The 22,445-nt window shown below is 44.5% G+C and overlaps 1 protein-coding gene across 4 annotated transcripts; it reads right to left on the bottom strand.

Moving 5' to 3' along the window:
* Positions 1 to 774: 774 nt before the first annotated feature.
* Positions 775 to 22,244, bottom strand: LY9 (lymphocyte antigen 9). Of its 4 annotated transcripts, XM_076000291.1 has the most exons (11): positions 22,073 to 22,244; positions 18,561 to 18,887; positions 13,826 to 14,098; positions 12,975 to 13,316; positions 11,182 to 11,451; positions 9,712 to 9,813; positions 8,660 to 8,713; positions 5,141 to 5,445; positions 4,679 to 4,750; positions 1,516 to 1,592; positions 775 to 1,478 (listed from the first exon to the last, which is right to left on the bottom strand). In XM_076000291.1, the coding sequence occupies exons 1-10, from the start codon at positions 22,194 to 22,196 to the stop codon at positions 1,524 to 1,526; spliced, it is 1,938 nt and encodes a 645-aa protein (XP_075856406.1). In that variant the 5' UTR covers positions 22,197 to 22,244; the 3' UTR covers positions 775 to 1,478; positions 1,516 to 1,523. The 4 variants fall into 4 exon arrangements, with proteins under 4 accessions (XP_075856406.1, XP_012604652.2, XP_075856407.1 ...); XM_012749198.3 differs by having other exon boundaries at positions 775 to 1,592; XM_076000292.1 differs by lacking the exon at positions 9,712 to 9,813 and having other exon boundaries at positions 775 to 1,592.
* Positions 22,245 to 22,445: the final 201 nt, after the last annotated feature.

Below are 22,445 nucleotides of genomic sequence, written 5' to 3'. Positions count from 1 at the left end.
AACTTTAAAATCAGGGAAATGTATTCCAAAGGAGTATGGGGGCCCGAGGCAGGTCTTGGGAGCTGAGTGGCAGAGTCAAGAAGTTTGGTGAGCGGAGGTAACAGGAAATGACTGAGGTCAGAAACAGTCCAGATGAACACCAGGGACACTGACTATTGACTGCTACTGGCCTCTCACCTGTCCTGTGTCTTGTAGATCTTGAACTGGTTATATTTATTGAAGGGGCAGGAAAGACCCGATGGGCCCAGAACATTTTTTGGATGCTCTATTCTGGAATGTAAGATATACAACATTATCATATTGCGTGTCTGATTGTTGAGCTTCTGTGATAATGTCCCGCAAAGGTAATTATCCGTGCAAAAAGCCAGTAAGTGCGCAAGCAGCAATTCAGCTCCTACTGAGTGGAGCACTGCCCGAACTCCTGGGAGGACTCACTGGAGGCCCCAGAAGCCACACTTGCTCCAGGGCCAGGTGCAGGAGAGCATGACAGCGGGAGCACAACATTAAAGGACAGCGATGGGCTGTAAGATGCTTGCAATACAAACGTACACAAGAGTATCTTGAATATAAGCCAAGTTCGGGGCATCTTACAGGCAGGGCGACTGGGCTGTGGCCACATTTTATGTAGAGTTACTGTGGCTGTTCTGCATCCAGAATGTAAAATAAGGAAGGAAGTTCTTTTGGGTAAATATGAAACAGGCATTTTAAGCACTTTTAAGAAATATCAAAAGAGTAACACATACATATAGTTTCAAAAAGTCCAGCAGTACAAAATTATGTCGTAAAAAATGTTTACTTCTTGACTTGAGATTCCCAGTTCCTTCCAGAGGCAGCAACTAATGTTTTTTTTATATTTCCCCCCAGAACTTTTCCATGCCCATATAAGCATAGAGATGCACATTTTTCCTAATCCAAGTGGCAGCATATAATACACACTGTCTTGGACTTTGTTCTTCCCACTCCACGATGTATCCTAGAGCTTATTTCATATTAGCACATGTTAGTCCTTGCTTTCTTTACAAGTGGCAGGGTTTGCCACTGGCTGGGTATACTATCATGTATTTAACTGGACTTTCACTAAATGGGCATTTAGGTGTTCCCTGGCTTTTATTTTAAACAATACTACAGTGAACCTCATTTTACATAGATCTTTGTGCCCATGTGTGAGAATGTTTGATTCGTTTTAGCAGCTGCTTAGAAGAAGGTGTAAAGGATGATCAGGACAGGTCCTCTCCAACATCTGACCAGCCTGGGCAGAAACTTGAGAAGGAAATGCTATGAGTATACAAGGAGACAAATTGAGCAAAGGCATCTAAGCCCATAGGCTTTGGAGCCTGTGTCTGAACTATTAACGGGCTTGGGAGGCCACAAGGGTGAGAAGAAAGGGGAGGCGTCTGATCCAGGCATCTCTGAAGGACTGAAGGAAATTCTGAAGTGCTTCTGTCTGCAGAGCCCCAGGCCCTACGTGGTCCAGCTGCCTCTCCAACCCTTAACCAGGAGAGAGGCAGCAGCTGCTTTTCCTTTCAGGTTAAATTTTCATAGGTAGGGATTTCAGGAGACTCAAGATTATTCTCTTGTGGTGGTGGCACTACCTGTGAGCCAAAAGAACACACAAGAATATGGTTAATGAAGTCTCAGAAGACTCTGGTTTCCTTAACCTTGTGCTGGTGGGAGAAAGGCAGGCAAGGACCATGACAGGTCCACCCTACAGAAGGAGGGTCATGTGGACTTGTCTAGGGACTGAGCAATCACCCAAGCTGATAACAGGCATTCATGATGAATCTCCTAATGGAGACTCTCTGTAAGGACAATACAAGATGGCTTAGTGCAGCAAATCCAAGGGATAAAAAATGTCAATAAAAGGCCATGCCCCCAAGAAGCTACTGTTGAATGATCCCAACCTCTGCTCCAGTTGGAGAAACAAGGCAGACATTCATATGAAGATAATTTAGATCATGGAGGTTAAGTCCCAAAGTCATGGTCCAGACCATTAGACTTTCATGTTCCAAGGGTTCTTAGTATGCCTGTCTGAGAGGGTTCAGGGAGGGCTCTAAATAGAAGATGAGATCTGGGCTGATACAGAGAGGAGGGGGAGTGAGGTACCAGCAACAGCCTGGGGATAGCACGAACATTCTTTGTGCAGAGATTTATGTCAGAAAATAATAACTAAAGTAGATTTGAGAATTTCCAGGTCAACTGGGCAATAATGGCCTGCACGGATCCAGAACCAGAATTTCTAGTCCTGAAAATTCTGAGAACAAAGGATAAATTCCATCAAAAGCTTGGCTGTGGAAATGCATTGATTTCCACTTACACTGCAGGTGAGGGTGGTTTTAGGGATCTCAAGTCCCCAGGGTAGTGTGGCCATCTTGCAGGACTGACTAGACGTGTCAATTCACAATCATTCTGAAACTCAGAGCAGGGACTGATGTCTATGGCTTTAAGTTTGGCCAGCATTGCCCAAACACAAAGGGCCAGGCCAGAGTGGAAAGAGCTCTGGGAATGCAGTGAACAGCACAGATTCGGCCTCAAGTCCAAAGGCAAAGTCCCTAGCTGGCTGAGCTTTAGACTACAATCCAGAAGTCAGGACGAGGCAGGTGGTGGTTGAAGTGAACAGCTCATCTGAACACATGTTCACCAAGAAAATTCTATCCATCTTTTAAGGTCCGACCCAAATTCCTTTTACATAAAGTCTTTCATCTCTACCTCAGTGCAGTGATATCTCTCACTTCCAATGTCTGATAAACCCTTGGGAACTGTGCACATTGTTTATTAAGTAGTCAAGTACAGTTGACCCTTGAACAACACATGTTTGAACTGCATGGGTCCACTTATAAGGGGATTTCTTTCAAGAAAAGTTACACCAAGTGAGCCTGCCTCTCCTGCCTCCCCTTCTACTCCTCTACCTCTTCTGCCTCTGTCACCCCTGAGACAGCAAGACCAACTCTTCCTCTTCCTCCTTAGCCTACTGAATGTGAAGATGAGGACCTTTAGGATGATCAACTTTCCCTTAATGAATAGTAACTATATTTTCTCTTCCTTATGGTCTTCTTAATTAATTTTCTTTTCTTAAGCTTACCCTGTTATAAAAATATAGTATATAATATGTGTAACATACAAAATATGTGTTACTTGGCTTCTGGTCAATAGTAGTCTATTAGCAATAAAATGTGGAGGGAGTTAAAGTTATATGCAAGTTTTGACCATATGGAGGGTCAGTGCCCCAACCCACTGCATTGTTCATGGGTCAACTGTAGTGTTTTCTCTCCCCTTCCAGGTGACTAAATCAGTTCCACCTTTCTTCCACCAAAACATAGATAAGTCCTCAAGGTAAAGGATTGTGCCTAAACATATCTGAATGCCCACAGCACTCAACCTAGCTCTGGGCAAAAAAAAAGGTACTTAATAAATATCTATTGATGGATTCATCAATTACAGAGAAGTAGCACAATTGAAAAATCTTTAGAGGTTTGTTTTTTTTTGAGACAGAGTCTCGCTTTCTTGCCTAGGCTAGAGTGAGTGCCGTGGCGTCAGCCTAGCTCACAGCAACCTCAAACTCCTGGGCTCAAGCGATCCTCCTGCCTCAGCCTCCCGAGTAGCTGGGACTACAGGCACGAGCCACCATGCCTGGCTGATTTTTATATTATATATATTAGTTGGCCAATTAATTTCTTTCTATTTTTTTTTATGGTAGAGACAGGGTCTCGCTCGGGCTGGTTTTGAACTCCTGACCTTGAGCAATCCACCCGCCTCGGCCTCCCAGAGTGCTAGGATTACAGGCGTGAGCCACCGCGCCCGGCCTAGAGTTTTTTTTTTAAAAGAATCTTTTTTAAATGAGTTGAGAAAAGGGAGGCAATTTGGAGTGGAAATTTGAATGCAAGAGTGTGAATGAATCCAGTGTTTTCAGGATAGAGGAAATGGAGTGGATAGCTAGATTCAGATTAAGATTAATTGCTTAGGATTATTTGGAATTATTTTAAAACTATGTGTGGCTCTTAATACTGAAGCTTCAAACTACTATCTGTGTGACCTTAGGCAAAATTAACTTCCTGAATTTCACCTTCCTCAGCTATAAAATGTGGATGACAACACATTTCTAGAGATGTTACAAGGATCAGAGGAGAATATGTTTTTCAATGTTTGTAAACTGTAGAACTTTACGTAAGAGTTGTCATTATTATCATTATTATTATTTAATGGTAAATGATACCCTGAAGGGTTCTTTTAATACTATAATAAGACCAATATATTATAGTTCATAGCATATTTTTCAAAAAATCTTGACATTGAATTGTTGGCTAATTTTCAATTATTTGGGGAAATTGCCATTTTGGTAGACTAGGATTAAGATTAGAGATAGATTTAGAAATATAGATAGACCATACATTGTTTGAGTTTATAGCATCTCATTCTGGTCAATGTTAAGAATAATCAACATAAGATATTATTCAATCAGTTAGAAACATTCAGATATTATTAAATCAATTAGAAATGTTCACACAGATGTAAATCAGGAATATTTGTTTAAGCATCTGCTGACCATGAAGTGTGTCTGGGGGGTATATAGTGGGTAGAATTTAAGCTCCTCAGCCATAGGAATCTATGATTTTAGTTAAAATGATCTGGAGAATAGTTCCTAATTTTATGGGCTTTGGGATACAGAGAAAATTGTCCTCACCGTCTGAGATTTCTGCACAGAGTCGTAGATTGTGGCTGAGCTGTCTCTCTTCTGAGGAAGTGGGGTCTGTCCCTGTAACAGACCAACATCAGACTACCCTTAATCACCAAATGAGAGCTTTCCAGCATTTTCCCCTCATTCCTGGAGGAGAGCGGGCACCACCACCGGAGGGTCCAGTCTCACATAGAGGGTGGGAGCTGCCTTAGTGTAGTGGGGACAGTGGCTCTGGTTCCCCGGCACCTCCCTATTCGTGGCCCAAGGACAGGAGCCGAGGGACAAGTTCCTCCACTCCACAGGACCCCGAGGGTTGGCAAACATGAATAGAGCCATGAGTCCCTGCCCATATGCCCTTGGTCCTGTCCCCAGCCCGCAGCCCCCTGTTTGGAGGATCTCGTCAACCAGGATATCAGATGGTCTTAAAAGTGAGAGGCAGAGGACGGTGCAGTGACCAGAAGGGCTCACCTGTGAACTGAAGAACACCTGCATATACACTGTGCCCCCTTCGACCACAGACTCAGCCGCTGTGTCATTTGGAGCAACGAGATCATACTCTGCTTGGCCCTGGGAGGCTGAGTCATGTCCAGCGTCTCTTCCATTGACAGGCTTGTGCGTCTCGGGCCTCTCCTCGTCCTCCTCAGTCGTGATGTTGCTGTCAGAGCTGCTGTCTGAGGTGGGCCTGGGCTGTTGCCTGGCAGGCTTATCGGGAGAGTCCAGCTTCTCGTGCCCGTGGGAGAGCATGGAGTACACCGTGTGGCCAGCCGTGGGTTCTGGAACACATGGTGCAGGGCCGATAAAAGGGCCGACCCCACCTCTCTCTCTCGTTTTGCTGCAAGGACCCAACCTGCTCTGACTCCTACCTCAGGTGAGGCCTCAAGAACTAAAGGAGATATGTTTTTTTTATGTCTTCCCTCAGGGGCTTCCATTTCACTCCCCCTTCCTCCTTCCTTTCGAGCACTCATTTGTTCATTTACTTGATAAACGTTCATCTAGTATGACATGTGACAGACTCAGCGGCCCTCTGTGAGCAGCACTGGCCCCGGGCACAGACCGTGCCGAGCACCACAACAGGTAGTCTGGGGAGACACAAAGGAAAACTAGACCTGGTCACGGAGGACGGTAGTGTCTAGCGGGGGTGTCGGATCCGCACATAAATCGGTTAACGTAAGGCCACTTTGACACGTGTCGTAGGGAAAGTATGCGGAAAGTACATGGATGAGAGGAGATGGCCTCTGGATAGGAAGGCAGGGAAGAAATGAGGGTGGCAGAATTGAAGCAGGCCTTGAATAGGGGCAGGATTTTGATAAGTGAAAGGGGCATTTTTGGTGGAGGAAGCGTCATGATTAAAGGCAAGTGTGAAACTTGGAGTGTTCTCCCTTTTAGGAACGGATGATATTGAAAACATCTAACAACTGCAATGGCTGGGGCATCCTAATGGGCACCTGCTGTGAGCACTGGTGTGTCACCCTGGGTGGCTGTCAACCCTGCCTTTGAGAGTTGTCAATTAGCCCTTTTGACCTGAGTGTAGAATAAAAACGGTTCACATCTACTAAATGCCTGTTATGTATCAGGCACTGTTCTAATTGCTTTTCATGAATACACTTACATAATCTGCATAAAATTTCTGTAATCCTAGCACTTTGGGAGGCCAAGGTGGAAGGATAGCTCTAGGCTGGGAGTTTGAGACTAGCCTGGGCAACATAGCAAGACCTTGCCTCTACAAAAAATAAACAAATTAGCTGAGCATGGTGGTGTGTGCCTATAGTTCTAGCTACTTGAGAGACTGAAGTCGGAGGATCACTTGAGCCCAGGAATTCAAGCGTATAGTGAGCTATAATCACACCACTGCACTCTGTGCAACAGAGCAAGACCCTGTCTTTAAAAAAAAAAAAAAGAAAAATCTGCATAAAATTCCATGAAGCATAGACAGTAACTATCCTTATTCATTTTTTGCAGATGAAACTGGAGCACATAAAAGTTAAGTATTTTCCCAAGTAAGTGGTAGGGCCAGGGACCAGGATTTGCAGGTAGCCTGGTCCCTGATGTTCTTAACCACTACTTAATACTGCTCCTCCCACGTTTGTGCAGGGAAAAAAATGGTTAAAGGGAGTCTGGCGCAATACTGAGCAGAAATAGTAATCACCACCTATTGAGTGAGCACTGTGGGCATTACTCCACTTGGTCCTCACAGCAACTCTGAGAGGTAGGTACTCTCATTTTGCAAGGTAAAGAAACTAAGGCTTAGAGACTGAACTGCCCAAGATCGTACCATTAACAAGGAGAGGAGCTGGGGTTTGGACACAGGATTGTCCTACCTGAGAACCCACACAACTGACCACGAGATTATGTTGGCTTTTGAACAACAGACACAGGCCATGGGGTACCACTGAGGATTTTAGAGAAGTCAGAGTTGAGCTTTGCAGATTGGTGAGCAGAAAGGATAGAAAGGAGAAACTTGAGGGGGAATGGCCAGTTGGGAAACTATTTTAATATTTTAGGGAAGAAGTAACAAGGAGTGAGAAGGACTGGTCAAATAAATAAATTAAATAGATCTGTGGAATGGAATAAATGGGAGTCAGTTTTAATCCATATATACTAATATTGCTGGCTTATATTGTTAAGCTAAAAAAGCAAAGTTCAGAAAAGTGAAATAGATTGCTCCCATACGTGAAATTAAAGGAACATCCTTCCACACCTGCAAATATATATGAGGCCTGTAAATGCATTAAAAGTCTCTGAAAGGATTTAGCAATGGTTGAATGGATTTAGCAATGGTTGCTAAGATTTTAGCAAATCTTAGCAATGGTTGTCTCTGGGAGTGGCTGGGAGTGGGGACTTGGAACCTAGAGATTGGAATTCAGAAGGAGAGTTGCTTTGAACAGTACACCATGTAAATATATGACTTTTCAATAAAAAGATGCAATTAAACAACAAATTGGCGACAGCATGGACTAAGGCAGTGGCAATGGGTCTAGATTAAAGAATCAGGCCTTGGGGGTGGAGAATAGGTGCTGGGGAAGTAGCAGGGACAGGGAGAATGAAGGTGTCCCCAACACCTCTTTACTCCTCCTCTGCCCAGGGCCCAGGGAAGGAGGGCTCAGGCCGGGGGAGACATGGGTTCTGTCTTGCTAGTGGTGAGGAGGGAGCCCAGGGGAAGGCCCATAATCCAGCCTCATTGTCTTCCTTGCCCTCTTCCTCTTGGGCATACTTTCCAACCAGAACAACCTGTATTGTCAAGTGACTTGAGCCCCTGGCCCTAGCTCTGATTCCATCTCCATAGAGGGTCTCCTCCAGGAGAGGTGACATAAAGTTGATTTTTAAAGGAGGGTTTGGTTGGAGGAGGCAGAATTTGGGGATTTCTTAGCATTCTAGGCTTCTGGAGCTAAGGCGGTCCACTGGGATGGGGCAGGAGGAGCAAGAGCAGGCATCTCAGCTCTCCACCCCAACAGCCATCAGAACAGCGCCACTTTTATGTGATGCTCTTGGGGAATAGGTATCTACACAGTCTCATGGGGTTTAATTTTAATTAGTTTTTACTTTTGCTACTGCTATAGAGTTGCTATTCCAACTAGCCTTTGTTTTTCTATTATCAGAATGGAGACTATAACTCCATCCTCATGGTAGGCCACATTCACATGGTGACAGTCAATGTCCAAGGGACTCTAGAGACCCTGGAGGACAGATTGTCACTCCTAGGTCTGGTGACCATCTCTAAGGGGTCCCTCTTGGTTGTGGCTTTTGTTTCCAAACCACATTTATTCAGCACATTGCTTCTCCAACTTTACCGGGCATATGAATCACTTGTGGATATTGTTAAAATGCAGACTTGGATTCAGCGTTCTAGGGGTGTGCCCAAGACTCTGCATTTCTGACAAGCTCCTGAGTGTGTTCACACTGTTGGTCGGTTGGCCACACTTTGAGTAGCCGGGCTTTGGAGCTTCCACATGGATCAGGGACCTCATAGCCTGTCATTGGTGACATTACCTGGTGTGACAGCTGGGGCCTCAACTGGGCTGGAACGGAAGGCTGGGGCTGAACCTGAGGAGCCAAGTTGGAGAAGGGTTATGAAGAGGGAGGTGTCACTGATTCTGTGAGAGTGAAAGGAGAAGGGGAGAGACTTCCGGGACACAGGCAGGGCAAAGGCTTTAGGGAGGAGGGTGAACCCTGATGGGAGTACAGGCCCATAAAAAGGGGGACCCAGAGTCTAGGGTTACCCTCAGCTGTGGTGAAGGCCCTGGAGCTTCCTGCCATCCCTCTGGAAGGGAGACCTCTAACTCTTCCGTCACAGCTACTAATCAGAGGAGTTTGCCTGCTCACAGTAATTCTTCCAGGGGTCCTAGGTGTCCTAGCCATTATGTTCTTTTTGGGAACTACTCCATTCCCACTCCCATACTGAGATTCTAGAGGGAGCTGCCAATCATAATAGCTCTTCCCCTTGGTTATAGTGATTGGTCCAAGTAGTGGACACAGGACCTCAACCCTGGCCAATCGGAGATATTTCTTATATTCTTCAAATTGAAGCTGGAGGCAAACATATTTTTTCTGGTGTCAGAACTATTAGTATGCATAAGTCTGGAGCTACCAGTTAGTTGCTATGTTTTGGTACACCTCTCTACCTGACCTCCACCCCTGCCCCTCAGCTGGTTGCAATAAGAGAGTTAAGCTGGCTCAAAGAAAAAAGTAGAGATGAGAGATGGAGAGCTCTGGTGATTTCTGAGTCCCTGGTGACGTTTGTCTATTAGGCCAGTTCTATCTCTGCCTTCCCTACGGATTGATTATACATGGCACAAAATAATAAATCACTCTCCCTGCCCCTATCCCCCATTCCCCCCTTTTTTGATCTAGGCTAGTTTGAGTTGGGTTTCAATTATTTGTAACTACAGAGTCCCAACTAACACCCCTCCCCATCACTCTGAGAAAAAAATGAGGTTTGGGGAGAGAAGGGTAGCAAGGGGTTATGTGAGGACAGAGAAGCCCCCAGAGGTCCCAGAGGAATGACCTAGAGCTGGTAGAGGCCATTGATCGCAGAAACCCACACTGTCTTTTGTGCCTCCAAAGGCACCAGCTGAAGATCCCAAAGCACAGAAGGAAAACCACCAGGGAAAGCACGATCCACGACTTCACCTGACTCTCGGGCCCTTTGAAGAGGAAACAAGCAATATCAGTACAAATAATGACAAGAGGGATGGGAGCAAAAGCTGGACAGAACGTGTCAGCCATCCTACCTGCCCCTTAAAACCCTGTGATATTGCAAAAAGTATTTCTTTTCATTCGTTGATTCTACAACCATTTTTTGAGCAAGTGCTGTTTTAGGTAGGAGGTTATAGCAATACATAAGGCAGACACAGTCCCTGGGTAGAAAGGTTTATAACTTGCCCAGTGTCACAGAGTTTTAAGTCTGTGACCTTAGATTTGAATGCTTACTGTTTGATCCTAAAGCACACTTAGCCACCACACTACACTGTCCCTTTCTGTAAATGATATGAGGGGACTTCTGGCTTAGGACAGAGAGAGTTCAGACTGCTAATGAGCTGGGCTCTACATCTGTCTGCCAAAGCCAACATGTTCCAGCATAGTGAGATCCTGGGCGGACCATATCTTTTCTGCTTCCCTCTAGGGAAGAAAAGAGGGTAGAGCTCAGGGTTCTAATCCTGCTTTTACTGTGTGGCCTTGGGCAAGTCCCTCATCCTTTCTGAGTCTCAGATTCTTTATCTATATAATGGGGAATAATAAGAATATCTGCTTTGTAGCATTGTTGTGATACCAATTGTACAAAAATGCACAAAGGCCTGGAATAGTGCCTGGCATTTATTAAATACTTAGTAAGAGCCACTAGGGCTTCCTAACCAGTTCCCGCTCACACAGCCCTCGTTCCATCACCTTTTCTCCACAAACCTCTAGCTCTGTGCTGTCCAGTGTGACAGCCACAGGCCGTGCATGGGCCTTGAAATGTGGCTAGTGTGACCAAGAAACTTAATTGCTTGTTTTATTTAATTTTAAATAGTTTAAATTTTAAAATGGCTACTCAATTCCTTCTTGAGAAAAACTAAGTATGCCAGGGACAACTTGCATCTGTAGATCTATTTTTTCAACTGTAAATTTTATAAACTCTAACTACAGATCAAATACTTCCAGTGAAAATTCAGCATCTGACTCAAGATGTGCTGTACGTACAAAATACATACTGGCTCTCAAAGACTTAATACGAAATAAAACGTAAACTGCCTCATGAATAATTTTTTTGTACTTGAATGGACATTGAAACGATGATATTTTGGATATATTGGGTTAAATAGAATACATTTAAAATAATTTTACCTTTTTTTTTTTTGCATTTTCTAATGTGACTATTACAACATTAAAATTACTTATGTGGCTCCTATGACATTTCTGTTGAAAGGGGCCACTCTAAAAGGACTCTCACCCACGCCCCTTTGCTGTACTTCATAAAGAACCCCTCGGAATGCAAGGCCCTGCAGCCCGAGCCCAAAGAAATGGAGAGCAACCTGGACAGACGTTCTCAGAAAGAAACTGGCTGGAGCTGCTGCTGACGGGGTTGCTGGCTGTGCACGTGACGTTGGGGTGGTTTTCGCCACTTCTCCATGCGATGCTGAGGCGAGATCCCCCTTGGGACACAAGAGCTCCCTTTGGCAGCGGGGCCCACGTGTACGTCACGTTGTTCCCCCCGTCCTCCACCGAGCAGGTCAGACTGATCCTGCAGATGCCGTCCTTGGCCTGCCCGAGGCTCCAGGTGACTTTCGGCCTGGCCAGCCTCCCTGCGTGAGGAGAAGGGCAGAGACGACGCACAGTCAAGCCCTCTCATGGGGCAGTCACCTCGTCTCCACTCGCTGAAAACGTATTCATGAGACTGTGTGCTGACGCTGCTCGAAAAAATGCCTCCAGGAGTCACAGGCCTTTCGGAGTGCCCCTGGCCTCCTCCTCACTGCCTGCGAGGTCTCAGACACACCACTAACCTCTGTGGGCCGAGAGACTCAGGTGTGACAAAGCCGTCTCATTCCACATGTGTACTTACAGCTGTGAAAAGCAAGAAAACCAATCAACGCAAATAAGCACAATGCTTCTGCATGTTCTGAAGGCCCTTCCTGGCTTATATCTGAGGCTCCGGCATCTGATTTGTTTACTTACCCGAGGTAAGGGACGTAGAGAGGTGAGGGCAGCACTTGGCACAGAGTAGCTGCTCAATATATGTTGGCAATTTTAAGAGAAACAGTAAGACCAGCTGTATTTGTTCCTAGTTTATTATTTCTTTTCTTTTTTCTTGAGACAGAGTCTGACTCCGTTGCCCAGGCTAGAGTGCCACGACATCAGCCTAGCTCACAGCAACCTCAAACTTCTGGGCTCAAGCAATCCTACTGCCTCAGCCTCCCAAGTACCTGGGACTACAGGCATGCACGACCATACCTGGATAATTTTTTTCTCTATATATTTTTAGTTGTCCAGATAATTTCTTTCTATTTTTAGTAGAGGCAGGGTCTCACTCTTGCCCAGGCTGGTCTCAAACTGCTGACCTTGAGCGATCTTCCCGCCTCGGCCTCCCAGAGTGCTAGGATTACAGGCGTGAGCCACCGTGCCCAGCTATAGTTTATTATTTCTTTTGCTTAACCTTCTTGTGGGTTCTTTTATGTTTGAGTCACTGTATGCAGTGGATGTGGACTTGGCTGACTTGCTACATATTTTAACAGGACCATGGATGGCGACTCTTTTCACAGGTACCTAGACACCAACAAACTCAGGCAGGAGGTATGGGACCATGTCTGAACGGTATGGGTGGAAGAGCTGGTAAACTTAAACCATGCAAATTGTCAACCGAGCTCCCGTGAGGCCCAGGGCTGAGGAGGTGAATGTGAGTTCTGTCTCTCACACTCAGGGGAGCTGAGTGGTCCACCCTCTCAGAGGCCACAGTGTCTTTGGACAACAAGGGCTTCTCCTTGGTCTTCTCTGATTCCACCCCTGCCAGATCTTCCCCTATTTAAAATGATAATGGTCTCTAAAAATGCAGTTTGGAGAGTTCCTGCTCCTTCTGAGATTCAGTGCAGGAGGACAGGGGTAAGTACCAAAAGTTGGCTGGTTGAGGCCTAACTGGCAGCCTAGAGCAAGGGGAACTTTGGCAGGAAGATTTTATCCAGATGCTGGTTGTCATTTTTCCTCCTGGTGTGACTGGTGTGAACTAAATACCTGTCCTAGAGGCATGTCGGTACAAGAGGGAGGTTGGAAGGCAGCAGAGGAGAAACCTTTCAGAGAAGGAATCTAATGACGGGCACTCTGCCCAGAGACTCACGGTAGATGAGCAGGGTGATGTGTGTCATGCTGGTGACTCTGGAGGCCTTCGAGCACACGTAGGCATGGTAGGGGCCAGCATCCTCCATCTTCAGCGGGTCTATCTTCAGGGAGTGGTCCCGGCCAGAGACCCACACTCTGTTCTTGAAAGGATCCCTGGATTTAATGAGCGGATCTATTGTCGCTGCTTCTCCCTGCCCTTTGCTGATAACAGACGTGTTAAACATCCAGACAACATTGTCTATGTCCTGACTGGCCGAGAGTGCCAGTGGCAAGGTGACGGGTTCTCCCAGGATCCCCAGCACTGTCTCCCCCATTGCTCCTCTTCTGGAGGCTCCTGGACCTGCAGTCGGAGATGAGACATTGCAGCTTCAGCCACTGTCCCCTGCTCCCTTGGCCCTCAGCCAGCCTGAAGGGGACTGGAGCCCCTCCTCCCCTTCCCCTTCCCCTTCCCCTTCCTCCAGCCTCCTCTCCTGACAAGGGGTCCCTGCTGCTTCTTCCTAAGGACCGCCTATTCCATCTGGCTCTGCCCACTGCATATCTGGACTGTCCTGCCCTTCCTGCCCTCCTGAAGGGACCACAGGGGACACCTCCAGGCCAGCTCAGATCCATCTGTTCCTCTTCATGAATACTTTCTTCTCCTCCTTTGCTCCACCCTTAGAGTTTCACAGTGCTCTGGGCATCCCTAAGTCCTGCCAGCCTCTCTCAGGCACCTGAGGGTAGAGAACAAGTGGTCTTCAGGCTTGTCCTCTCGTTTCTCCACTCACTCTTTGTCCTACCAGAACCCTGGGGTGTGGACCCCACAGCTGCCAGTTCCTGTACTCCCCTAGGGGCCTAACTGGAGCCAGTTACCTGTGCAGAACTGCCCCGCACGGACAGGGCGGGAGCTGTTCTTGCTGACTGGGTTTCGCGCTGTGCAGGTATATGCCGGGTTTGGGTGACAGGGCATTCGGAAGATGGTGAGAATGGAACTGTCATTGGACTCAGAAGCATGGGTGTCCCTTGGGGTCCAGCTGTACAGAACATCTTTCTCTGCACCCTCCACGGAGCACCTCAGGGTGATGTTACAGGAGTTCTCAGACACCTTTGCGGACTTCATGGTGACTTGGGGCTCCTGCAGCTGCTCTGCAGGGACAATAGCATTGGGAGGACACTCAGATCCCTTTGCCGGAAGGAAGAGACTGATAGAAGAAGGTGGTGATGACAGAGGAGCTGGGGGGAGGGGGGTGGGGAGGACAGGGGGATGGGAGGGGGGAGGGGGGGAAAGGCCAGCATTTCCTGTTGCAGGGAAGTTTTTTTCTGCAGGCCAGCTTGACTGTCTCTCCTCTGTGCTTCCATACTTCCTCTACAGGAGTTATCACCATGACTCAACATGACAATAGTCAGATTACTTCTCTCTCTCCCCCACCAATATGTGAACTCCTCAAGGACAGGGCTGATGCCTCTGTCTGGACATCTAACACCCAGCTTGGCCCATGAAAAACACTCATGAATGTCCAGTGAATAAGTGGATGAATGGCCCACCCCCAAGCACTAGACAGTGGGGAGCTCTGCCTCTAGAATTTGAGTTGCCCTTGCCTTTTAGTCTGAATTTAGGACCCACTGTGCTTCCACATCTCCTTTCTGGTCTTCTTCTTTCCTTTTGTTCCATCTCCTTTGTTCACTCTGTGTGTGTGTGTGTGTGTGTGTGTGTTTTCAATTAAATTCTATTTTTTAATGGGTAATACATGCACAAAATTGAAAAGATACAAAAGGTTACATAATGAAAAAAGTAAATTTTCTTGATCCAGCTACCTATTTTCTTTCCCCAAGAGTTACAGTAACTGGAGGCAATTACTGTTAAGAATTTCTTCTTGATCTTTCCAGAGATATTCTAGGTATATCCAGATATATAATAGCGTACTTTACATACTGTCTTGAACCTTTGCAAAAATTTAACAATATATCTTGGAAATTGTTTTATGTTAATACATATTGAGTTGATTCATTCTAATTCTATTAGCTTCATAGAGTTCCATTTCCTTAATATATACAGAGTACCCTACAAATCAATGAAAAAGATCAAACTACCTGATAGAAAAATAGTGTTATGGGCTGAACTATATTCCTGCAAAGTCCTAACCTCCAGTACTTCACAATATGACTGTATTTGGAGATAACACTGTATTTGGAGACAGAGATAATTAAGCTAAAACAAGGTTATTAGGATGGGCCCTAATCCAACATGACTTGTATCCTCATAAGAAGAGGAGATTAGAGCATAGACAACACAGACAGAGGAACAATCACATGACAACAAAGAGAGAAGGTGGCCATCTGCAAGCCAAGGAGAGAGACATCAGAAGGAAGTAACTAACTTTTTTTTACAGCCAAAGAAATCGTACAGAGACTATACTACTGCATGTGCTCAGAGTCAAAGCCAAAGTACCCTACCCAACCAAGACCATGGATACATCTTGAGAAAAAAGTCCTCCCCTATGAAAGTAGATTCAAAAATAGAAAGAAGTGACTGTTACACCAGATATCAATGTGAGGACACTGGAAAGATGAAAAAGCCAGGAAATAAGATACCTCCAAAGGAGCACAATAATTCTCTAGCAGTAGATCTTAATCAAAAAGAAAATTTCAAAATCCCAGATAAATAATTCAAAAGATTGATTTTAAAGAAGCTCAGTGATATACAAGAGAATTCTGGAAAACGATACAAAGAAATTAGAAAAACAATTCAGACCATGACTGGGAAATTTATCAAAGAGATAGTTATTTTTAAAAAGAAGCAATATAAATTCTGGAACTGAAGAATTCATTCTAGGAAATGCAAAATACATTTCATGACATTTGGGACAACATAAAGTGACCGAATATTTGAATTATCAGTATCCTCAAAGGTGAAGAGACAAAGAAAGGGTTAAAAAACATATTTAACAAAATAATAGATGAAAACCTCCCAGGTCTAGAAAGAGATTTAGACATCTAGATAGAAGAGGCTCAACGCGTAATGTAAAAAGATCTTCTCCACAGCATATTATAGCTAGACTATCTAAAGTCAAAGATAAAGAGTGAATCCTAACAACAGCAAGTGAAAATATGGCAAGAGAAAGAAATCAAAGACATTCAAATTAGGAAAGAGGAAAATCAAATTGTCCCTTTTTGTTGATGATATGCTGTTATATCTAGAAAAGCCTAAAAACTCCACCAAAAAACTCTTACATTTGATAAATGAATTTAGTAAAGTTGCAGAATACAAAATCAATGTATAAAAATTAATAGCATTTCTATACACCAAAAATGATGTAGCTGAGAAAGAAATCAAGAAAGCAATTCTATTTACAATATCTACAAAAAATTAAAATATCTAGGAATAAATTTAACCAATGAGGCAAAAGATCTGTACAAGAAAAACTAAGAAACACTGATGATAGAAATTGGAGATGACACAAACGAATTGAAAAACATTTCATGCTCATTGATTGAAAGAATCAATATCATTAAAAATGACCCTATTGGTTAAAGCAACCTACAGATTCAATGCAATCTCTACCAACATCATTCTTTATAGAATTAGAAAAAACAATCCTAAAATTCTTATGGAACCAGAAAAGAGCCTGAATAGCCAAAGCCAATCCTGAGCAAAAAGAACAAAGCTTGAAGCATAGTATTACCTGACTTCAAAATACATTACAAGGCTATAGTAACCAAAACAGCATTGTATTGTTATAAAACTAGACATGTAGACCATGGAACAGAATAGAGAACCCAGAAATAAAGCCCCATATTTACATCCAACTGTTCTTCAACAATATTGACAAGAACTTACATTGGGGAAAGGATACCTTCTTCAAGAAATGGTGCTGGGAAAGTTGGATAGACAAAAGCAGAAGAATGAAATGACCTCTATCTCTCACCATATACAAAAGTCAACTCAAGGCCGGGCGCGGTGGCTCACGCCTGTAATCCTAGCACTCTGGGAGGCCGAGGCGGGCGGATTGCTCAAGATCAGGAGTTCAAAACCAGCCTGAGCGAGACCCCGTCTCTACCATAAAAATAGAAAGAAATTAATTGGCCAACTAATATATATAATATAAAAATCAGCCGGGCATGGTGGCTGGTGCCTGTAGTCCCATCTACTCGGGAGGCTGAGGCAGGAGGATCACTTGAGCCCAGGAGTTTGAGGTTGCTGTGAGCTAGGCTGACACCATGGCACTCACTCTAGCCTGGGCAAGAAAGCGAGACTCTGTCTCAAAAAAAAAAAAAAAAAAAAAAGTCAACTCAAAATGAATCAACTGTGAGATCCAAAACTATAAAAATACTAGAAGAGAACCTAGGGCAAACTATCCTGGATATTAATATAGGCAAAGAATTTATATTTATAACTAAGGTTTCAAAAGCACAGGCAACAACAATAAAATTTGGACAAATGGGAGTTAATTAAACTAAAAAAGTTTCTGTATAGCAAAAGAAATAATCAACCAAGTGAAGAGACAACCCACTGAATAGGAAAAAATATTTGCAAACTACTTATCTGACAGACGACTAATATTCAGAGTATACAGGGACCTCAAATAATTCAACAGGAAAAAAACCCCAAATAATCTCATTAAAAAGTGGGCAATGGACATTAATAAACATTTCACAAAAGATGACATAAAAATGGCCAACAGATATATGAGAAAATGCTCAATATAACTAATCACTAGAGAAATGGAAATCAAAATCACCATGAGATATTATCTTACCTCAGCTAGGATGGCTATTATTAATATTAAAAAGGCAAAAACCAACATATGTTGGTGAGGATGCAGAGAAAAGAAAGCTCTTACACACTGTTGGTGAGAATGTAAATTGGTACAACAATTATGGAAAAAAGTGTGGAGATTTCCCAAAAAACTAAAAATAGAATTACCATTCAATACAGCAATCCCACTACTGGGGATCTACCCAAAGGAAAAGAAATCAATGCATCAAAGGAATGCCTCCACTCGTCTGTTTATTGTGGCACTATTCACAACAGCAAAGATGTGGAATCAACTTAAGTGTTCATCAACAGATGAATGGAGAAAGAAAATGTGACATATATATATATATATATATATATATATATATATATATATATATACAATGAAATATATCCAACCATAAAAAGAATGAAATCATGTCCTTTGCAGCAACATAGATGGAATTAGAGGCCATTATCTTAAGTGCAATAAGCCAGGCACAAAAAGATATATATTCTGTGTTGTCACTCATATGTAGGTGCTAAAAAATTTGATCACATGGAGGTAGAGAGTGGACAACTAGATAACAGAGACTGGGAAGGGTGAGTGGTGTCGGGGAGGATGTAGAATGAAGAGCAGTGGGTTAAAGGATACAAACATACAGTAAGATACGAGGAATACATTCTATGTTTGATATCAGAGAAGGGTGACTACACTTAATAAAAATGTATTATACTTGGGTGATGGACATTCTAAATACCCTGCCTTGAGCACAATGCATTATATATGCGCAGCACAATTTCACATGTCCCTCATTTTGCACACACACACACACAAAAGATCAAAACTCATACAAACTCTCTGGAACTCACCATAGATGTGCAGGGTGAATTCCTTCTCTGTGGTGACTTCAGAATTCTTTTGGTTTATCTGGGCTTTGTAAGTTCCTGCATCTTTCACAGTCAAGTTGCTGATGTACAGGGAATAACTCCAGCTGGTGTTTAGTCGACCCTGGTAGCTTTTGTCCACAAGGGTTATCTTTCCTTCGGGGTATGCTATAATAAGAGTGGTTTTAGGACCACTCCAGGTGATGTGCTCAATCTCTGTGTCTTCTGAGATGTTTAGGGAGAGAGCGATGGAACCCCCCAGGATTCCCGATACCACTGTTGGGGCTGCGTCCTTTCCAGAGGCTCTTAGTCCTGCAGAAAGAGAAGAGGGACTTGGAGGAGGAGGTAGACTCCTCAGGCTAGCCTTCATTCATTCATTCATTCACTCACTCAGTAAACATGCATTGGGCATAAATGCTGGATGCTAAGCAATGAAATGAGGTTCCTTCTCTCCCTCTTCCTGGCCCATTGCCTAGTAAAGTCATTCATTCATTCATTCATTCACCAACCACTCTCCTCCATAAAAGTAGCTACAACAATCAGTAAAACAGACCTTCTAGGTTTCTGTTCGAACAGAGGAATTAGCTTTGTGACTTTGTGTAAATTTTTGAATTTTTCTGAGAATCAGTATACTTATCTAGAAGATTGAAATGCTTTCACCTGCAACATCCATCTTCTTCAAGGGATATAGTAAAAATTAAATGAAAGCAGATTGCTACAAATTGTAAAGAGCTAGTGAAGTAAAAAGGAGCATGTTTTAAAAAATAAGATGAATAGATGGTTGGCTAGAGGAATGGATAGATGGATAGGTGGGTGATAAAGTAAGTAAAATATCAGTGGTAGAACCTAGATGAGTGTTCACTGTAAAATGCTCCAATTCCTTTCTGAATGCTTGAGAATTTTCATAACAGTATTGGGGAAAAAAGGAGCCTCTCCTAATTCTATCTGACCCTACCTTCCCCCTCATTGTCCAGGGGCTCTCAGGCTGACTTTGGCTTAGCCAGGTTTGGATTTGGGAATAATTAGAAACACATTGATTCAGCTGCCGATTTCCCCATCTTACACAAAACTCATGATAAACATTGTTACCAAGGTTTCCAGGAGACTGGCATTAGGCCAAGGCAGCTAATTTTCTCACTGGGACCCTGTGGGTGTCAGCTGGGTGACCCCAGCTTGGGTCCCCAGATTCCAGGGGTTCTGAGGCTTTGCAGAGTAGTTTGGAAGTTCTAGACCAAATCGAATGGTTCAGGACCCAGACTACTCCAGGAATTCTGGATGGGAAAATAAGTAGAAAGTGTTAGAGAGAGAGAGAGAGAGAAGAGGAGAGGAGAGGAGAGGAGAGGAGAGGAGAGGAGAGGAGAGGAGAGGAGAGGAGAGGAGAGGAGAGGAGAGGAGAGGCATAAGTACAGCCTGGAGAGAGGGAGGGAGGCTGAGATGAGCTCAGAAAACCCAGAGGTTACATAATATATAGACACAGAGAGGAGAGACCCCTGATCCATTCAGGTCATGGGTGTTCCCTGCCAAGACCCACGTCAGCTGAGCACTTGGACCTTGTGGAAAGGCAGCTAGGGAGGACACAGAGCTAGGGACCCTGGAAGGTTAGTTCAGGTGGATTCTGTGGGCAGGTTGAGAAAGTGGAAGGTGAGTTGATGTAAGACTGGTTTGAGGCTGCCTAAAAGAGAACTCTTCCCATCTGGAAGACTACGATTACTATGCGCATATTTGGCATTTTATGTAGATCACTTAATTCCCAAAATTAGCCTGTAATGATCACCGTTTTACAGATGATGAGTTGAAATTTAGAGAGTTTAAGTCACTTGCCTGAGATTACAGGGTTAATCAGTGGCAGATTCTATGTACATGTTGGCCCTGGAGTATAGAGTCCGGGAGTACTGACCACCCTATCCTGGAAGCCCAGAAGGTGCTGGGTCTTGGCTGGGTGCATGCGACCTGTTTTGACTTCATATTTCCTCACATCAGAGATAAACACAGCCTCAGGTACTTTCAGGGGAGGGAGCAGGATGTGGGCCCCATGGGTCAAATCCTGTTGCTGAAAACAGTGCTATGTAGCTTCTAGTACAGTGACAGGTTCCTCAGTACCAGCCATCTTATTTCAAACGGCACCATTTGACAAAAAATAAAAGAGGGTTCAACGATTGTCGTAACTGAATTTGACTCACCCATCTCTGAATAGTTTCCAAAGGGTGCACATAACAGTAATTATTATGATAGTCATAGCTCTATGTGCCAAGCATGTGCCAAGCATTTGACACATATCATCTCTAATCTGTAGAAGAGTCTTGCATGATACACCTTACTAACTGCATTCCACACCTAAGAAACAGAGGCTCAGAGCTAGCACAGTGCATGGTGGTGTGCTCCTGTAGTCCCAGCTACTCGGGAGGCTGTGAAGCAAGATGATCCCTTAAACCTAGGAGTTCAAGTCCAGCCTGGACAACATAGTGAGACCCTATCTCCAAAAAATAAAAATGCCCTGAACTGTTTGAAATTCATTGCATTAATCATTGGAGACTCGGATGATCTTGAATGCCACTGGTTTCATTTTCATACAACACAACCAAGTAACACCACAGGGTTGGCTGTAGATGTAAATAGCCCTGCTGCTTTCTGTGTTTTTGTGGTGAGCGAGGATGAAACTGAAAGTGAAGAGAGGTCAGACTGGACCTTAGTCCTGAGGTCTAGGCTCCCTGTCTACTTACACCTGCATCTTGGGGTTCTTCTAGAACTCCTTTCACATACCACCTCCAACCCTCACTGCTCTCAGGTCCCTATAGCTGCCTGCTCCATCCTCCCTGAGGACTTGGGGAAAGTGGGATCACAGAGGAACAGCAGCTGCCACTGTCCTAGGAGGCTGAGATCGCCCTGGGGGACTGGGTCGGCTCTGCCTGCTGGACAGTGCGAGTCTGGGCCATGCAGCTGAGAGATGTTTCCCAGAAACTAGCAGGAGTTGGGCCTGCTGGGGAGGAAAAGACATTCAGATAGAGGCCACCTTGTGCAGGGCCACTTGGCCACCTCAAGGTGCCCAGTGAAGCCTCAGCAACGAAGCCAGGATATGTGACCACCAGGGCAGGGTGTGGAAAGAAGCTCCAGCACTTCTCTCCTTTCCTAGGAAACTGCTACATGGCTTGTCATCAGGGGAATTTTCCTGGGTCTGTCTGTGCATTTTGTTCACATTACACAGAGAACAAACTCTTTACATATTTGCCATTTTTTTAGCAGGAAAGTGCAAGGGTGAGAGGAACATAGTCTGAGCCCGGAGTTATTTGAGACTGGCTGGGATGTCACCCCCCTCCATGGTGCGTGAATATGCTCACATTCACACACACATATGGAGCTCAGAGTAAAGTGGAACCTGCACAGTAATTACCGTAAGAGAGGAGTTTCCTGATTTTATTAGCAGGAATCTCCCTGGCAGGCAATGCGACCAGCCTCAGAGGAACACCAGTAAGCGAGCAGTGGCCATAATGCGGACTTACCCATGAGCAGGAAGAGGAGAGAGGTCCAGAGAACGGCAGAGAGAATTTGAGGCTGACTCTTCTGTGGCTTATTGGAGAAAGGTGCTAGAGCCCAGTCATCTGTGTGACTCTTTGGGCCTGCCATGGTGGTCTATTTTTAAATCTCAGTCTGAGGGAGGTTGCACTTACCACAGCTTCCGTGTCTGTGAGCGTGTGTGTTGCAGGGAGGCTTGTATCTACCCAGCGCCACAGACTCCTCCCACCTGCTCAGGCTGCAGGAAAGGTCCTGAGTCTATTCTAGGGCCTTCGTTTGCAACCAATGTTGAGCAGCACTTGCTTTGGCATCAAGGGACTTGGCTTCTAAACTTGGCCCCTAAAGATGACTGCTAAAGAT

Source organism: Microcebus murinus, chromosome 2 (genome assembly GCF_040939455.1).
Source record: "Microcebus murinus isolate Inina chromosome 2, M.murinus_Inina_mat1.0, whole genome shotgun sequence".
Taxonomy (NCBI): domain Eukaryota; kingdom Metazoa; phylum Chordata; class Mammalia; order Primates; family Cheirogaleidae; genus Microcebus; species Microcebus murinus.
Note: the sequence above shows the minus strand (reverse complement) of the source record. Positions and strands in the feature narration are given on the sequence as shown.

Coding starts and splice junctions, on each gene's coding strand:
- LY9 (XM_012749198.3), bottom strand. CDS start 22,196: ATGGCAGGCCCAAAGAGTCACACAGATGACTGGGCTCTAGCACCTTTC. Junction 9,814..11,181: donor TTCTGAGAACGTCTGTCCAG/GTTGCTCTCCAT, acceptor TCCTCTTCAAAG/GGCCCGAGAGTCAGGTGAAG. Junction 5,446..8,659: donor GGCCCCAGCTGTCACACCAG/GTAATGTCACCA, acceptor CATGTGTTCCAG/AACCCACGGCTGGCCACACG.